The sequence below is a fragment of the Antechinus flavipes genome, chromosome 1 (assembly GCF_016432865.1).
Source record: "Antechinus flavipes isolate AdamAnt ecotype Samford, QLD, Australia chromosome 1, AdamAnt_v2, whole genome shotgun sequence".
Taxonomy (NCBI): Eukaryota; Metazoa; Chordata; class Mammalia; order Dasyuromorphia; family Dasyuridae; genus Antechinus; species Antechinus flavipes.
The window spans coordinates 674,329,604-674,347,591 of NC_067398.1; the positions used below are offsets into that span (position 1 = coordinate 674,329,604).

Below are 17,988 nucleotides of genomic sequence, written 5' to 3' on the forward strand. Positions count from 1 at the left end.
TCCCAGCAGAATGAAGCAGCTAGTGGGACAGTACCTGGGCTGGTCATTTAGCGCTTACAAGAAACAGGGATTGCGAGGATTTCAAGAAGTGTGATGGATGCTTCTGGAACTAGGGGGAGCTCTCTCAGCACAACACACTGGGCCATAGCACGAGGTCAGGCCGAGCGCAAAGGATTGCGGAGCCAAGCTCAGAACGCGGCCTGCTTGCCGGCCTTCGCTCGGGGAAGTTCTTGGGCAAAAGCCTTGAGGGCCGCCAGAGTGCAGGAGCAAGGAGACAGCCAGGGGGCCCGGCTGCGGGCCGGCTCTCAGCCCCGCTGTGCAGCTGCCTTCCCGGCCGGGGGAACAAGTTGTTCTCAGCCCCCGTTTGTGGCGGGAGTGGGCGCGGCCACGGGCCGCCAGGTGTGGCTGCCCCCTCGCAAAGCTCCCGCAGCGGGGCACGAGCTCCTGGCCACCGAGAGCCGCGTACACGCCTGCCCTCCGCTGCGCTTGCCTGGCCTGTCAGCACCAGGCCTTCCGCAGGGAGCCATTGGGGGGGCAGTTCATTGACCTGGTCCGTACACTTTTCAGAGAAGTCTGCGGAGGTGACGAGATGGGCGCGGGCGTTGCTAGAGCTACTGCTGTTGGTTTGGTGGTTTGTCCTTTAGTCTTTTATTTATTTATATTCATTTATTTATTTTTGCGGAGGCGGTTGGGGTTACTTCCCAGGTCACACAGCTAGTGAGTGGTAAGTTTCTCTAGTTAGATTTGAACTCAGATCTTCCTGATTCCAGGCCCAGTGCTTTGTTCACTCTTCTGTCTAGATGCCCCAGTTAGTCCTTTATTTTCAAAGAGGACCCTCAACGTATGGGAAACTCCAAAAGAAAATGGACGAGAGGAGAGGGACTGGACTGTCTATTAAACTGAAGGTCTATAGAGCTGTTGTGCGGACCTCATTGGTGTATGCCTGTGAAACCTGGACAGTATTCAGCACCATGACAGGACACTGAATGGCTTCTACTTGAATTGTCTTGAATATTCCAATGTTACTGAGGGCTTTTTTCTTTTTTTTTTCTTTTTCTTTTTTTAATAATTATAACTTTTTATTGACATAACCCATGCTTGGGTAATTTTTTTTACATTATCCCTTGCACTCACTTCTGTATCGATTTTTCCTCTCCCTCCCTCCACTCCCTCCCCTAGATGGCAAGCAGTCCTATACATGTTAAATATGTTATGGTATATCCTAGATACAGAAGGTAGAAATAACCCTGGAAGAAAAACAAAAATGTAAATAGTTTACACTCATTTCCCAGTGTTCTATTTCTGGGTGTAGCTGCTTCTGTCCATCTTTGATCAATTAAGGCTCTCTTTATTGAAGAGATCCACTTCCATCAGAATACATCCTCAAACAGTATCGTTGTTGAGGTATATAATGATCTCCTGGTTCTGCTCATTTCACTCAGCATCAGTTCATGTAAGTCTCTCCAAGCCTCTCTGTATTCATCCTGCTGGTCGTTCCTTACAGAACAATAATATTCCATAACGTTCATATACCACAATTTACCCAGCCATTCTCCAATTGATGGGCATCCATTCATTTTACAGTTTCTAACCACTACAAACAGGGCTGCCACAAACATTTTGGCACATACAGGTCCCTTTCCCTTCTTTAGTATCTCTTTGGGATATAAGCCCAGTAGTAGCACTGCTGGATCAAAGGGTATGCACAATTTGATAATTTTTTGAGCATAGTTCCAAATTGCTCTCCAGAATGGTTGGATTCGTTCACAACTCCATCAACAATGCATCAGTGTCCCCGTTTTCCCGCATCCCCTCCAACATTCATCATTATTTTTTCCTGTCATCTTAGCCAATCTGACAGGTTTGTAGTGGTATCTCAGAGTTGTCTTAATTTGCATTTCTCTGATCAATAGTGATTTGGAACACCTTTTCATATGAGTGGAAATAGTTTCAATTTCATCATCTGAAAATTGTTCATATCCTTTGACCATTTATCAATTGGATAATGGCTTGATTTCTTATAAATTAAAGTCAGTTCTCTATATATTTTGGAAATGAGGCCTTTATCAGAATCTTTAACTGTAAAAATGTTTTCCCAGTTTGTTGCTTCCCTTCTAATTTTGTTTGCATTAGTTTTGTTTGTACAAAGGCTTTTTAATTTGATATAATCAAAATTTTCTATTTTGTGATCAATAATGATCTCTAGTTCTAATTTGGTCACAAATTTCTTCCTCCTGAGGGCTTCTTTCAAACTGAACTAACAAGTATTCAAATGCTGTAGCAAAGAGCACAATTCCAATGATCACATAATACAAATACCAAATGCACTCTTTTTTCCTAACAGTAATATTTTTTTTTCCAATTACATGTAAAGATAATTTTCAGCATTTTTGTAAGATTTTGAGCTCCAAATTTTTTCTTTTCCTTTCCTCCTTTCCCAAGAAGCAAGCAATTTGACATAGGTTATACATGTGTATAACATATTCCTACATTAGTTATGTTGTGAAAGAAGATTCAGAACAAAAGAGAAAAACCATGAGAAAGAAAGAAAAAACGATAGTAATATACTTCAATCTGCATTCAGACTCCATAGTTCTTCCTTTGGATGTGGATAGCATTTTCCATCATGAGTCCCTTGAAATTTTCTTGGATCTTCTCATTGCTGAGAAGAGCTAACTTTTATCATAGTTGATTTTTGCATAATGTTGCTGTTAATTGTATACGATGTTTTCCTGGTTCTTCTCTCTTCACTCAGCATCAGTTTCTGTCTTTCCTGAAGGCTTTTCTGAAATCTGCCTGCTCACCTTTCTTATAATACAGTAGTAATTCTACCACATTCATATACCACAACTTGTTCAACCATTCCCCAACTGAGGGCATTTGTGACGACCGCGATAGCACCCCAGATACCTCAGAATCAGCCGGAGTCAGACTAAGGAAAAGTCCTTAGTCTTTATTCTTGGTCTTTAGACACAGGATAGAACAGGATGGAAGCAGAATTTCTGCTCCACGACCTCCTTCTCCCTCATCTACTGCCCAAGAGTGACTCTGTCCAGTCTTATTTCACCCCCTAGTCCCTCCTACAATACTCTGTATACACCAATCATTGAGCCAGCACAGGATAGTGGGAAGGGCCATTTTCCAAGCATATGCCCATAGACTATTGTCCAATTGATAGTTAGTCTTAAGTGCTTGAACCAACCTCAGTGCAACGACTCAAGAGTTCCAGCCCTCTGCAGGCATCCCCTCAAAAATGCCACCACAAAAAGAGCTGCTATAAATAGTTTGTACACATGAGTCCTTTCCCGTCTTTATGATTTCTTTAGGATACAGACTCAGTATTGGCATTGCTGGATCAAAGAGTATTCACTGTTTTATAGCCCTCTGGCATAGTTCCACAGTTCTCCAGAATAGTTTGATCAGTTCACAACTCCACCAACATTGTGTATCAATGGTCCAAATTTCCCACATCTTCTCCAACATGTCTTTTTTTCCTTTTCTGTCATATTAGCCAACCTGAGAAATTGTTTTGATGTGCATTTCTCTAGCCCATAGTAATTTAGAACAACCCAACACACTCTTATCTAAAACAAAGAACTTGCACAAGGGAGCTGGTCACACAAAGCTTAGAAGAAGTGATATGAGGGCACTCAAGACTTCTCTGAAGAACTTTTGCTGTGTCAAAGAAGACACTGTATTCCATGAGCAGAGCAGAATCTCAGTAGCCCAAAGAAAATGTGACAAGCACAGATCCAGAGACATCTCCGTCCCAAACGTTCTAACAGCCTACTTCTGCACAACCTATGGCTGAGCCTTTTGAATTCGTATAGGATTGATTACTCACAGCTAAACACTGCACCCCCGCCCAACATCACGTTGTCATTGGTCCTCTTTGAAAATGAAGAATCCTCAACAACATTTTTTAATCCTATGCTTGGAGATGCTGATGGATCCCTTGAATTTGAAGAACTGAATTGCGCAAGACCTAATGCCAAATGGGCATCTGCACTGACTGGCAATAATGTAATGAGCCCCCAGTAGTTGAGGGTCAGCTCAGCTACTGCCTAAGAAAGGGCAGACTTGTCCTATCTAGAAAGAGGGTTGAAGTTTTCCTGCTGCTCAGTAGTGGGATCCAGCCAGTGGGTGTTCCACTCAGAACAATATAGGGAACTGGGGGAATGGGATAAAAAATTGGATAGGAATAAAGAAATTAAATAAATATTAAATTATTATTAAATTTAAATAACATATTTAAATTAATATTAAATTTAAATTAAATAACATATATTTGTTAATGTTTGTTATGCCTGAACTTTTACAGGCCAGTGTCTGATGTGACTACAGGGACCCACCCCATAGCAGAGGTGTTGCTGTTGTCAGAATTTCTGCTTTTATGTGTAAGATCTAGGGGCAAAGGATATAGCACCCTTTGTAGATGATTTGGTTAGTTATTGCATGTTATTCATATTGACTGGCAGCCTCTATTTTGGGAGATCATCTTTCTGTGTAAAAGAAACAGGGATTAAGTATAATGTATATAACCTTCTGTATAAAGCTTTGTATATAGCAGTAACCATTTTTGTTTGTACTTTGAGTTAATAGTTTTCTCTAAAATAATCATAACTGCTTATAACCTCTTAACTTTCCTGTAAAAGTTTAAGAGCAATTTTTATAATTTTGGCCTAACTATGAAGGCTTTCTCTCCTTCCTTTCCCCAGGTTAATATAACAGTAGCTTCTTCAGGGTCATTCTTAATATGATTATTATTAGCACTTGCACTGGGGAGATCATTGACTGTGAAAAAAACAGGATAAATAAGATAATGTGTTTCATCCACAAACTAATTGGTAGAAATTGTCGAGTACAAAAGTACAAGCCCATATAACCCAGATAACAGTCTCCTTTGTCTGAAGCTGCTGAGAATTTAAATGTGTGCCAAAATTGAGCTGTCCAAAGTAACAGTCATGAGCTTGAAAAAGATTGTACATGAATTCAGCCACCATAGGCTTCCATATAGGGCGTGTTTCCCCTAAACTGATATTTTGTGCCTCATTTTTTAAAGTTTGTATTTTAAGTAAAGTCTATAAAGTCAATTTAATAAATTAATTTTAGTTGAATTTTAATTTCTTTATTTTTAAGTGAAACTAATGTTCTTTATGGCACTGGTCAATAAATGAAAGCATTTAAAAATAAATTAAATTCCCTTAATGAAGCTAATGCAATGTGCTGTTTACAACTGTGTCAATCATGTATACTTTGCAGAATCCACATTCCCCAAACCTTTCAAAGACAACTCTTAAAGGTGAGACTTCACAAATAAACTATGTCAGAATGGAAGTTTTTTTTCATTCTGGTCTTGACTTACTCTCTGGATTTCCTCACCTCCATCCTAGTAAATTTAAGCTTCCTCTTCCACCCTTTCAGGTCCTTTTTATATATTATTTTTCCCAGGAAAAATATAAGTTCTTTGAGGGTAGGATGTATTGTTTGCTTATAGTTATATTCCTAGTGCATTGCATAGTACCTAGAAAATACCAGGACACTTGTGGTCTACAGACCCAACACTCTCCATTTTACCACCTAAGTGCCTCCAAAGTAGAGTGTCAAACTTGAAGTCAGGAACATTCCGATTTGAAAAGCTCATATATTTGTATAATTCTGAGCCTCACTTCATTTGTAAAATAAGAGGATTGACCTTGATGACCTGAAGAGTCCTATTCCATCCCTAAATCTATGATCCTGTTTCTAAATTTGCTAACATTTCTACAACAAACATTTCTTTTTTCTACTTTAAAAAAATTTAATAATAGCTTTTTATTTTCAAAATACATGCAAAGATAGTTTTCAACATTCATCCTTGCAAAACCTTGGGTTCAAAATTCTTCTCCCTCCTTTTTTTCCCACTCCCTCCCCTAGACAAGTAATCCAATATATGTTAAACATGTACAATTCTTCTAAACATATTTCCACACTTAAAATGCAACACAAGAAAAAATCAGTTCAAAAAGGGAAAAAATGAGAAAGAAAAAAAGCAAGCAAACAGCAATAAAAAAGTGAAAATACTATGTTGTGATCTACATTCAGTCCCCACATTTCTCTCTTTGGGTGCAGATGACTTTTTCTATTCTCCAGTCTATTGGAATTGGCCTGAATCACCTCATTGTTGAAAGGAGCCAAGTCCATCAGAATTGATCACATAATCTTGTTGTTGCTGTGAACAATGATCTCCTGGTTCTACTCACTTCACTCAGCATCAGTTCATGTAAATCTCTCCAGGCCTCTCTGAAATCATCCTATTCATCATTTCTTATAGAACAATAATATTCCGTCACATTCATATACTATAACCTACTCAGCCATTCCCCAACTGATAGGCATACATTCAGTTTCCAGTTCGTTGCCACCACCAAAAGGGTTGCTACAAACATTTTTGCACATTACAGCAAACATTTCAACAACAGAGACTCCATATTTTAATTCTAACACGGGAGTTCCTAGAAATAGAAATGGTCAAGAAGACAAAGGGGAATCTGGATCAGACAAAAATGCATAAAAAATAAATTCATACTGAGAACAACAAAATATTAAGATAATTAAAAGATTGATTTATAATTTATCTAAAAGGGGAAAAGATAACTGATTGGAGAAATAATCCTTTTATTAAAAAGTTGATTAAGATGGTATAAGTAACTATTAATCAATACCCTTATTGTCTTCATTTCTACAAAATCACCATAAGTATGAACTACTCACATATTGAAAATATTCTGGGTGAAATATGAGACAGGAACAAAAAGGAAAAAATATGAGAAAGGAATATTTTTAATGATTTATTGTAGCAGACTGATTTCAAATACAGCATTCTTTTAACTTTCAGTATTTATCTTTAGCCAATATGTCACATCTTCACAATCCCATAATTGTCAGAATACAAAAGCTTGCTATGTTAATTATTTCTTTACTAAAAACAGTAATAATTCAAGAAAGCAAAACAATCTTTAAAAGCTCCCATAGGAATTAGAATAGGCAATGAGGAAACAAAACTATTACTCTTTATAGATGATTTGATGATATATTTAGAGAATCAACTAAAATACTTGAAATAATGAAGTTTTAGCAAAGTTGCTGGATTATAAAATAAATCCACATAAATCATTAGCATTTCTATGTATTACCAGCAAAGCCTGGCAACAAGATAGAGATTCCATTTAAAATAACTAGACAATATAAAATATTTGAAAGTCTCCCTGTCAAGACAAACCTAGGAACAATATAAACACAATTGCAAAACATTTTTCATACTAAGTCAGATCTAAACAATTGGAAAAATATCAATTGCTCAAGGTAATATAATAAAAATAACAATTTTACCTAAATTAATTTACTTATTTAGGACCATACCAATCAAACTACCAAAAATTAGTTGATAAGAGCTAAAAAAAAAATAAGATAACAATTCATCTGAAAGAACAGAAAGTCAAGGTTATTAAGTCAATTAATGAAAAAAATGCAAAGAAAGATGACCTAGCTTTGCCAAATCTAAAACTGTATCATAAAAGAGCAACTATCGACACTATTTGGTACTGGTTATGAAATGGAGTAGTGGATTAATGAAATAAGCTAAGTACACAAGACACAATAGTAAATGACAATAAATATTCTACTGTTTGATAAACCCAAAGACTCTAGCTTCTGGCTTAAGAACTCACTTACTATTTGCCAAAAACTGCAGGGAAATCTGGAAAATAGTGTGGCAAAAACTAGGCATAGACTAACATTCACATCATATATTAAGATAAGGTCAAAACAAATAACATGATTTAGACATAGGGGGTGATACCATAAACAAATTAGGAGAGCCAGGAATTGTTAATGTATCAGATTTATGGAGAAGGAAGAATTTATGATTAGATGAGAGAGAACATTATGAAATGCTAAATAATTGTTTTGATTACATTAAATTCAAAAGATTTTGCATAAACAAAGCCAATATGACCCAAGATTAAAAGAGAAGCAGAAAGCTGAGAAACAATTTTTATAGTCTGTGTTTCTGATAAAGGCCTCATTCCTAAAATATGTAAAGTAGTGAGTCAAATTTACAATAATATAAGTCATACCCCAAATGATAAACAACCAGAGGTATGAAGAGGCAGTTTTCAGATGAAGAAATTAAAGCTATTGATAATCATATGAAAAAATTCTCTAAATCATTATTGATTACAAAAAGCAAATTCAAATAAACCTAAGGCAGACAGAAAAGAAAAACAATAAATGTTGGAAAAGATGTAGAAAAATTGGAACACTAATACACTGCTGGTGGAGTTGTAAACTCATCTAATCATTCTGGAGAGCAATGTGGAACTATGCCCAGATTATAAAACTGTGCATATCCTTTGGTCCAGCAATACTACTTCTGGGTCTGTATTCCACAGAGATCATAAAACAGGGAAATGGACTCATGTGTACAAAACTATAACATCTCTTTTTGTGGTGGCATTTTTTGAGGGGATGCCCATCAATTAGAGAATGGCTGAACAAGTTGTGATATATGAATGTAGTAGAATTACTACTGTGTTATAAAAAGTTACACAGGCAGCTTTCAGAAAAGCTGGAAAAGACTTGAACTGAGGCTGAGTGAAGTGAGCAGAACCAGGAAAACATTGTACACAGTTACATAATGGTAACATTATGCAAAAATCAACTATGATAAGACTTAGCTCTTCTCAGCAATGCAAAAGATCCAAAACAATTCCAAAGGATTTGTGGTAAAAAATGTTATGAGGTCTGAATATAAATTGAAGAATACTAGTTTCACTTTTTTGTGTTTTTCTTTCTCTTGGCTTTTTTCCTTTTGTTCTGACTTTTCTTTCACAATGTGACTAATGTGGAAATATGTTTAATAATTGTACACGTTTAACCTATATTAGATTGCTTGCTGTTTTGGGGAGGAAGAAGGCAAGGAAGGGAGAAAAAATTTGGAGCCCAAAATCTTATAAAGGTGAATGTTGTGCAATACCTTTTGATCCAGCAGTGTCCCTACTAGGTCTGTATCCCAAAGAGATAATAAAAAGAGGAAAAGGACCCATATGTGCAAAAATGTTTTAGTAGCTCTTTTCATAGTAGCAAAAAGTTGGAAATTGAGGAGATGCCTATCAGTTGGGGAATAGCTGAATGAGTGATAATATGTGAAGGTAATGGAATTTTATTGTTCTATAAGATGTGATTAACAGGCTGATTTCAGAAAATCCTGGAAAGCTATGTGAACTGATGCTGAGTGAAGTGAGAAGAATCAGGAGAATATATATACGGTAACAACAAGATGATGTGATAATCAACTGTGAGGGTCTTGGCTCTTTTCAACAATGAGGTGATTCAAAGCAATTCCAATAGTTTTGTGATGGAAGATGCCATTTGCATTCAGGGTGAGAGGATCAAATGAGATAGTTGTAAAGTGTCCAGCACAGAATCTGGAACACCATAGGTGCTTAATAAATGTTTAATTCACCATATAAGATCATATGCATTCATTTAAAATTGATGGATTCAACCACAGAAATAACATTTAAAATCCTTTCATAAGCAATATCAAGGCATAAAGCAAGACCATATTCTAAAAAAAAAAAAAAAAAAAAAAAAAAAAGTGAACAATCTGAAAGAAGATTGGGACTGATCATGTCATAAGAATCAGTGATAACAGACTGAAAAATATTGCTAGAATAACTCATGAAATGTTACAAGATTTGCAAGAGAGGTTATAAAACTCATGAATAGATGTGTCACAGTGTATACTTTTGGAAATGCCAGTGCTTTAGAACTGGAAAGAACCTTGGAGGTCATCTAATTTGACACCTCTTATTTGACAGATGGGGAAACTGGCACCTCAAAATCCAATCATTAGTCAGTGATTGAACTTAGATTAATCAAATTCTCAATCCAGAGTTATTTTCATTGTACCACACAATTGTTTTGGAATTTTAGAGATTATGAGATGTAATCTACTTATTTTATAGATAAGGAAATTGAGGCCCAGAAAGGAGAAATTACTTTTTCTCAGTGACACAGAGAATAAGTAAATAATGGAGATTAAGATTCAAGTCCAGGTTCTCTAGCTTACAATCCCATGATTTCCCCTCATAACCCCCATATATCTGCAGATGAAATCACAACTTTGTTGAAATATTAACATACTTTTTATTTCTAATAGGTTAAAATTCTAGGCTGCTGATATTAAACACAATCACACACACACACACACACACGAATCATTTACTGAACATTTGTTCCTAGTTTTAGCTGTAAAACTAGAGATAGATTAATTCCTTCTATTTTGATTTTCTTCTGATTTATTCATTAAACACTAAATATTTACTCTGTGCAGAGTCCTGATCCTTACCTTCAAGGAGTTCATAGGCCTAATGAGGAGGAAGAAATAGACACTTGATTAAAAGAAAAAGCAGGCTGATTTTAAGTATGTGAGAGGGGAACAAAATGCTCTGGTACTTGAGGACAAAGGGTGGAAAGAGATAACTTGTAGTTCAGGGGATAAGATTTTGTAAAGAATCCCAACATTTGTGCTGAGCATACATATAATTTGGTCCAACCCCCCCCTCCAAAAAACCCCCACAAATTCCTTAGTAATTGTATTGCTATAGTAAATGTTTTTTAAAAAACTGCTGTTTGGTATTAAAATTAAAGAATGAGTCCTTAAGACAAAGATAACAGTAATATAACTAGTCCTAGATAGAGCTACATCACTGATGGGCATATGTCCTCTGATAACCAAAATGAACAATGTAGAGACATTTTTTTTGATTAATTTGGTTAATTTATTACCTGAGAAACAATGCTACCATGAAGGAAAGTCTCTTCCCACCCAGAGGTTTACTTTTGTAGTATCAGTAGCAACCATACTAGTCAGTTTAATTTCAGCATTTAAAACCAAGTCAGCAAACATTTAAAAGCCTATTGTGTGTGTGTGTGGGGGGGGGATTCTGATAAGATAGACAAAAACAGCCCCTTCCTTTAAGAAACTCACCAGGTATGTGTAAACAAGTATGTACAAATATATATATATATAACATAAATTGGAGGTAATCACAACAGAAAGGGATGAAGCCCTTCCTAATTCCTCTCCAACTTCTAGTGACATGCTTCCCTAACTAGATTGCATTTCACATCTTTGTATTTGTATTTATTCATTTATACATATGTATATGTATATGTTACATATGATATATATACTTGTCTTCCCCATTAGAATTTATACTCCTTGAGAATACTCCTATATTATTTTATTCTTTTTACTTGTATACACGGTGTCTGCCACATAATATTATTTCTAAATACTAGGTGATTCATTTATTGATTCCATTTGGGAAATAAAGGGAAAGCTTTAAAACTTCTCTGAGTCTTGATTTCTTGTTAAAAAATAGAATGAAAAATGAAGTCAGCATGATTTAGTGCAAAGAAAATAGAATTGGGATCAGGCCATGGAAAGAAAAATTTTTGTAAACTGCAAAGTGCTACTAAAACGTGTTAGCATCCTCCTGCTAACTTGTCACAACGTGGTGGTAATTGCTCATTCTCAAAAGCTAGCCAAATACAATTTCTAGCAGTTCCTGTCAACCATAAGATTTCTTCTAGGTACCTATCATATCCCAGTTTGCTATTCAAGGATCAACCTCACTGAATTTTGTGGGGTTTGTCACCACAAGATTGTCCTGCTAGTCTTGATGTTTTGTTTAGATGTTTTAGATGGCATAGTGGGAAGAAATTAGAGCCCTCAATGACTATACTAACACTACCTCAATTGAGCCCTCACTACTGTGAGGCAATCCTAGTATAATTTCCTTATCAACTCACTATTCCATTTAACATGGCAGCTCTTACAAACCTTTTTAATTCCTCCTCAGATGTAGAGCTCCCTCTTTCAGGTATGTACTTTTGCCTCATATCTCCATCTTCCCTATCCTCAAAAACAAAAAAACAAAAAACTTCCTCATGGGCCCATCCATCCCCACTATTATCCTCTGTTTCTCCTGCCTTTTGTGTCTATAATCCTTAAAAAGGTCTTCTACAATACGTGCCTCCATTCCCTCTCCTCTCATTCTCTTTAACTCTTTACAATCCAGCTTCTAACCTCATCATCCAACTAAAACTGCTCTCTCAGTCACTGACCATCTTAGTTACCAGATCCAGTGACTTTTTCTCTGGCCTCTTGACCTCTATGCAGCCTTTGATATTGTTGATCACCTTCTTTTCAAATGAAATCATGTTTGTGAAGCAGTTAGCACAGTTCTTTTCACCAAGTAGTCACTTAAATTCTCCATTGTTGTATTTTCCTTAACACTCTCTTGCCTCTAGGTTTCTGTGACATTTCTCTTCTAGCTCTCTTCCTTCCTCTCAAATAGCTCCTTTTCAGTCTCCTTTGCAGGATCTTTATCTGACTCATACCCATTAACTATGGATGTCCTCCCAGGCTCTGTCCAGGGTCTTGTTCTCTTTTCCCTTTAGACTTTTTGACTTGATGATATCATTAGCTCTCATGAATTTAATTATATCTATGCTGATGAATCTCAAACCTACCTATACATTTATAATCCTTTCCTGACCTCCAGTCTCACAACTCTGGTTACCTCAGACTGAATGTCTCATTGATAAATTTAAACTCAGCATATCTAAAATGGAATTCATCATCTTTCCCCCCCAAACCCTCCTCCCTTCCAAACTTCCTTCTTCCTGTGGAGATTATCATCATCCACTCCCTCAGGCTCACAATCTAAGTGTCATCCTTTGACTCCTCACCCAACCCTCCATATCTAATGTGTTGCCAAGTCCTTTTGATTTTATTTATTCTACATTTCTTGAATATACTCCCTTCTCTCCTGTGACACTGCCACCAGAATGATGTAGGCCCTTATCACCTCATCACTTCATTCCTGGACGCTGAAACAGCTTTTGCGGGGAAAGTGACCTGGCTCTTCTTGCTCCATCTCAATTGATCCTCTACTCAGTTATTAAAGTGATTTTCCTAAAGTGCAAGTTTCACCATGTTAATCCCTACTAAAACTCCAATGGCTCCTTGTCACATTTCCAGGATCAAATAGAAAATCTGCTGTTTGACATTTAAAGTCCATAATAAAGGGTTTTATACACAATCTTCTCGTCTTCTCTTTCATGTTCTCACACAGAACACTCCAGCTCCCAGATTTGGGGCATTTTCTCCAGTTTTCCCCAAACCTGGGATGTCCTCACATCTCCATTTCCAGATTTTTCTGGCTTTCTTCAAATCCCAAATAAAATCCTACTCTCTAGAAGCCTTTTTTGTTCCCTCTTCATTTCAATGCCTTCTCTCAATTCATTATTTCCTATTTGTTCCACATAGAACATATTTGTTCATATCATTTATTGGTTTTGTCTTTCTTTGGATCGTGAACTTCTTGAGGGCAGGGTCAGCCTTTTGCCTTTCTTTGTCTCATCAGTGCTTAGCACAGTACCTAGCACAGTGCCTGACATATAATAGAAGCTTAATAAATGTTTACTTACTGACATTGGATAGAGACCAGACTTGGTTTCAGGAAGGCCTGAGTTCAAATCCTAAATGTTAACTGTGATTCTGGGTGAGTCACTTAACCTCAACCAGCCTCAGTTTTTTCATCCTTAAAATATGTGATAATAATAGTACCTACAGCCTGGGGTGCTTGTGAGAATCAAATGGGACAATAATTTGTAAAGCACTTTGCAAACCTTAAAACATTATATAAATGCTATTATTATTTAGCAACAGCTACTCACAAAGCTGCTTGCTAAGGATGGTAGGGGGGAGCAGAAGTGTACCTTGATAGAGGGAGCACCCATGGTGAGATCGTAGATATTTGAAGCACTATAATAAAAGTGCATATTAGTGAATTACTTCTTGGTTTTTTATTCATAGATGGAAAAGATGTATAAAATTGTAAGTGAGCACATTTTTGAATTTTAGGTGTATTGGTTTGCCAGTGAAGGTAGGCGGCTGGAGTGCATCCATAGAGGGAAAAACACAGTAAGTTACTAATGTTAAAAACTGAAGTTAGTCATTTCCATATGGAGAAGGCTTTTAAACAACTTTTAAAATCTACGTAAGTTTTATATTAGTTCAAGTGTCTAAATGCTCCCTAAATCCTTTACAGTAATTACTTTCTTCTGAATCTTCAGAAATAAGCTCTCATTCACTTAATCCACTTCTGTATGGTGCAGAACATCACACGCCTCTAGGGGGCTGTGGGACCTTGAGCAGTGGAGGTAGCCCCTCACGAGTCTTCTGTAAAATGAGAAGGTGGGACTTGATCATCCTTGAGGTCCCTTTCAGCTCCACCATCCTGTGACTCTATATAACTATGGGTTACTCGCCATATTATCCCAATTAGCCAATAATGTCAGGCCTACTCCAGACAGGGCTAGACTTGGAGTCAGGAAGGCCTGTGTTCAAATCCTGCCCCTAACACCCATGTTAGCCATGTGGCCATGGACCAATTGATCCACCCTATGAGCCTCTTTTGTGAGCACCAACAGCACTGTGCTGTGGAGCCTACGTCAAAGAGTAGATGTGTATAAAGTATTTTTCAAAATTCACATCCCTCTCCATGTGATAATTGTGGTTATGTTGTGCTTCTCTACTTGATTTTTTGGAGATTGGTCAGCAGAGTCCTTTTCCCACCATCGTTTTTAATAGTAGATACCTTTCAAGAGTGGCTATGTTTGAAAAACAACCTCACCTGCTAGTCCCCCCTGGACAAGCCCTTGCAGACTTAGCTCAGCAGGCCTGCAGACAAGCGGGAGCCCACCTCTGCCTTTGCAGCGGGCAGCACCTGCTCGAGTCTGTCTTCGGCTGGCACGTCAGACTCCAGTGCCACGTCCTGTCATGCAAGTTATGGGCGCTCTGGAGGGAGAGCAGAAGGGAGGACGTAAATCTTAGACCTCATCTTCTCCGCTCCAGTGCATACGCCTTAAGTACAAAAATACTCTGCTACCCACTGGGTCCTCCCTATGTATGGGGCGCATTCAGTACTTAATGATCCCATTTGTTTTTAGTGAACATAGCTTTACAATTCAGAACACATCAACATCTGTAATTAGCTAGATGATTTACCAACTGAAATGAATGCATCTTTCAGAAAGTTAGTTCTCACTGGTGAAATGGCTGTAAGCCACACCTTGAGATTTGGTTGAAAAACTAGAAATGATCATGCAGGATGAATACAGAGAGGCTTGGAGAGACTTACATGAACTGATGCTGAGTGAAATGAGCAGAACCAGGAGATCATTATATACTTCAATAATGATATTATATGAGGATGTATTCTGATGGAAGTGGATTTCTTTGACAAAGAGAAGATCTAACTCAGTTTCAATTGATCAAGGATGGACAGAAGCAGCTACACCCAAAGAAACAACATTGGGAAATGAATATAAACTGCTTGCATTTTTGTTTTTCTTCCCGGGTTATTTTTACCTTCTGAATCAAATTCTCCCTGTGCAACAAGAGAACTGTTCAGTTCTGCACACATATATTGTATCTAGGATATACTGTGATATATTTAACATGTATAGGACTGCTTGCCATCTGGGGGAGGGGATGGAGGGAGGGAGGGGAAAAGTCAGAACAGAAGTGAGTGCAAGGGATAATGTAAAAAATTACCCAGGTATGGGCTCTGTCAATAAAAAGTTATTTTAAAAAAAAGTCTATTCTAGAAGGGAAAAAAAAAGATTGAATTTACAATTCATAGTTTGGCACTAACAATAGAACTAGAATGATCATGAAGAAGTCTCACAGAAGCAGATTTTGGTCTAATGTTATTAAAAATTCCTTCACATGGAGAACTATTCAAAAGTAGATTAGGATGTCTAGTGAATTCTCCATAACTCAATTTGCAAGGGCTTAGAGCTGATAAGGATCTTAGGGATTATAGAGACCAACTCCTCATTGTGAAGATGAAGAAATAGGTGAAGAGATTGGATGTTCTTTGTCCAAGGCCACACAGTAATACAGCTGATTTGAATTCAGACCTTCTACCTCCAAAGTTAGTATTCTTTCCATTCTAGAAGCTACATAGCCCATTTTGGAGGATGTTGTCAGAGAGATTCTTTTCAGATAGGAGTTGTATATGGGGGGAGCCTTCAGAATTTCTTTCTAGCTCTGTTATTATGTCTTTATAAGATTTGGAAATATTGTGGGTTATTTGTTTTTCCCTCAATGTTTTAGATACAATGTCGAAATTATATCCTCCTCCTCCACAAGATAAATAACACAACTTTGTATGTTTGTGGGACTAATGCATTTCACCCAGCTTGTGATTCCATGGTAAGTAAGCATTCGGATGGGCAAACCATTGGTTGCTTGATTAAGTTCCAGAAAATGTCCATGTGTATCATGATTTTTTGCCATCATAAAATCAATACATTTTGACCTTGTTTCAATCTTCCCGCTTAGTGTCTCCCAACTTAACATCCTATCCCATCAAAAGACACTCCCCTGCTTCCCTTTATCTGTCCTCTGGTACCATCATTATTCCAGGTGCCCAGGCTAGAAGTCTTAATGTCATTCTCACAGTTACCATTTCCAGGTTCTTAAATGTTCTCTCTTGGTTCAGGCCCTTTTATTCCTGTTTATCTCAAACCCATGTAACCATCTAAGTTCTAAGTAATTCTGTGCCTCCAATCTCTCTTTCCTCCAGTCCAGACATTTATACAAATTTAGCAAACTAGTAAAAGCTGTCTGTGCAGAATTTATGCTGGGAGCTCAATTACTGTCTAACAGGGGAACATAGTACCCAATCTTCATTGATTTCCTGTTCCTGTTCAGGAACTATTTCTCTAAAATAAAATGCAGAGTCCTTAACCTGGCTTTTCAATTCTTTACAATCTGGCTCTCACCTACTTTTCCAGACTCATTTCACATCACATTTCTTTATATATTGTTTCAATAAAACTGAATTGTTTTCTATAGACAGCATTCCACCTCCTGCCTCCATGCATTTGTACTCCCCATGTCTAGGATGCACTCCTTCTTTACCTCCACTTCAAAAATGCCCTAACTCTGTAGATAGTTTAGGTGTCACCTGAGACATTGAAGACATTGTAGGCATAAGAAACAGTAAAAGCAAAGGTATTGAGGCCAGAAAGTATGAATCATGTTTGGTGAATAATAAATATTTATTGTAATATAGACTATTTGACTATAAGATAGATTATATAGAAGGGAGACATGATATAAAGCCTAACAGGTAGGGAGGAGCTAGTTGTGAAGTGTTTTGAATATCAAGCTAAGGAGTTTGAACTTTATTTCCTAGGCAGTGGAAGTTCCTGAATCACTTAATTAGCAGGTATTTATTGAACTTTATGTACCAAGCACTGCCAGGCCATAAGGATATAAGTACAAAGAATAAAACAATCCCTGCAGATAAGAAATTTAAATTCAAATGGGAGAGACAAGAAGTACATATATTAATTTAAAATGAATTAATATAATTCAATAAAAAAATTCTGGGTAGGGAGAGAGCACTAGGAGTTAAGGAGATTGCAAAGTCTTCATGAAGAAGACACCACACGAGCATCTCGAAAAGAGGGGCTCTCTGAGGTAGAGGTTAAGGAGGGAAGCATTCCAAGCAGGGGAGACAGTTAATGCAAAGGCCCAGGATGGGAGATGGGAGATGAGATATCCTGGGTGAGGAATACAGAGAAGGCTGGTCTGGCTGGTTTGCACAGTGCAGAAGGGGGAGTAATATCAGTGAGATCAGAAAGATAAGTTGGAACCAGGATGCTAAGTTCTTTAAAAGCTAAACTAAAGAGTTTATGTTTTATCTTTCAGGCAATAGGAAACCATTGGAGTTGATTGATTATGGAAGTGACATGGTCAGTTTTTATAGTTTCAGTGTGGAATAGACTAAAGTGAGAAGATCCTTGAAGTAGGGTGGCCAGTGAGAGATGAGGAAGGCCTGAAGTTGCAAACTA

The 17,988-nt window shown here is 37.3% G+C and overlaps 1 protein-coding gene across 1 annotated transcript in view; it reads left to right on the top strand.

Annotated features, from left to right (window-relative positions):
• Positions 1-17,988, top strand: part of LOC127545179 (semaphorin-4E-like) — a 70,112-nt gene that overhangs the window by 16,605 nt on the left and 35,519 nt on the right. Inside the window, exons 4-5 of the mRNA XM_051972287.1 lie at positions 13,982-14,041; positions 16,241-16,339. Coding sequence (XP_051828247.1) covers positions 13,982-14,041; positions 16,241-16,339 — 159 coding nt within the window. The remainder of the gene's footprint in view (positions 1-13,981; positions 14,042-16,240; positions 16,340-17,988) is intronic.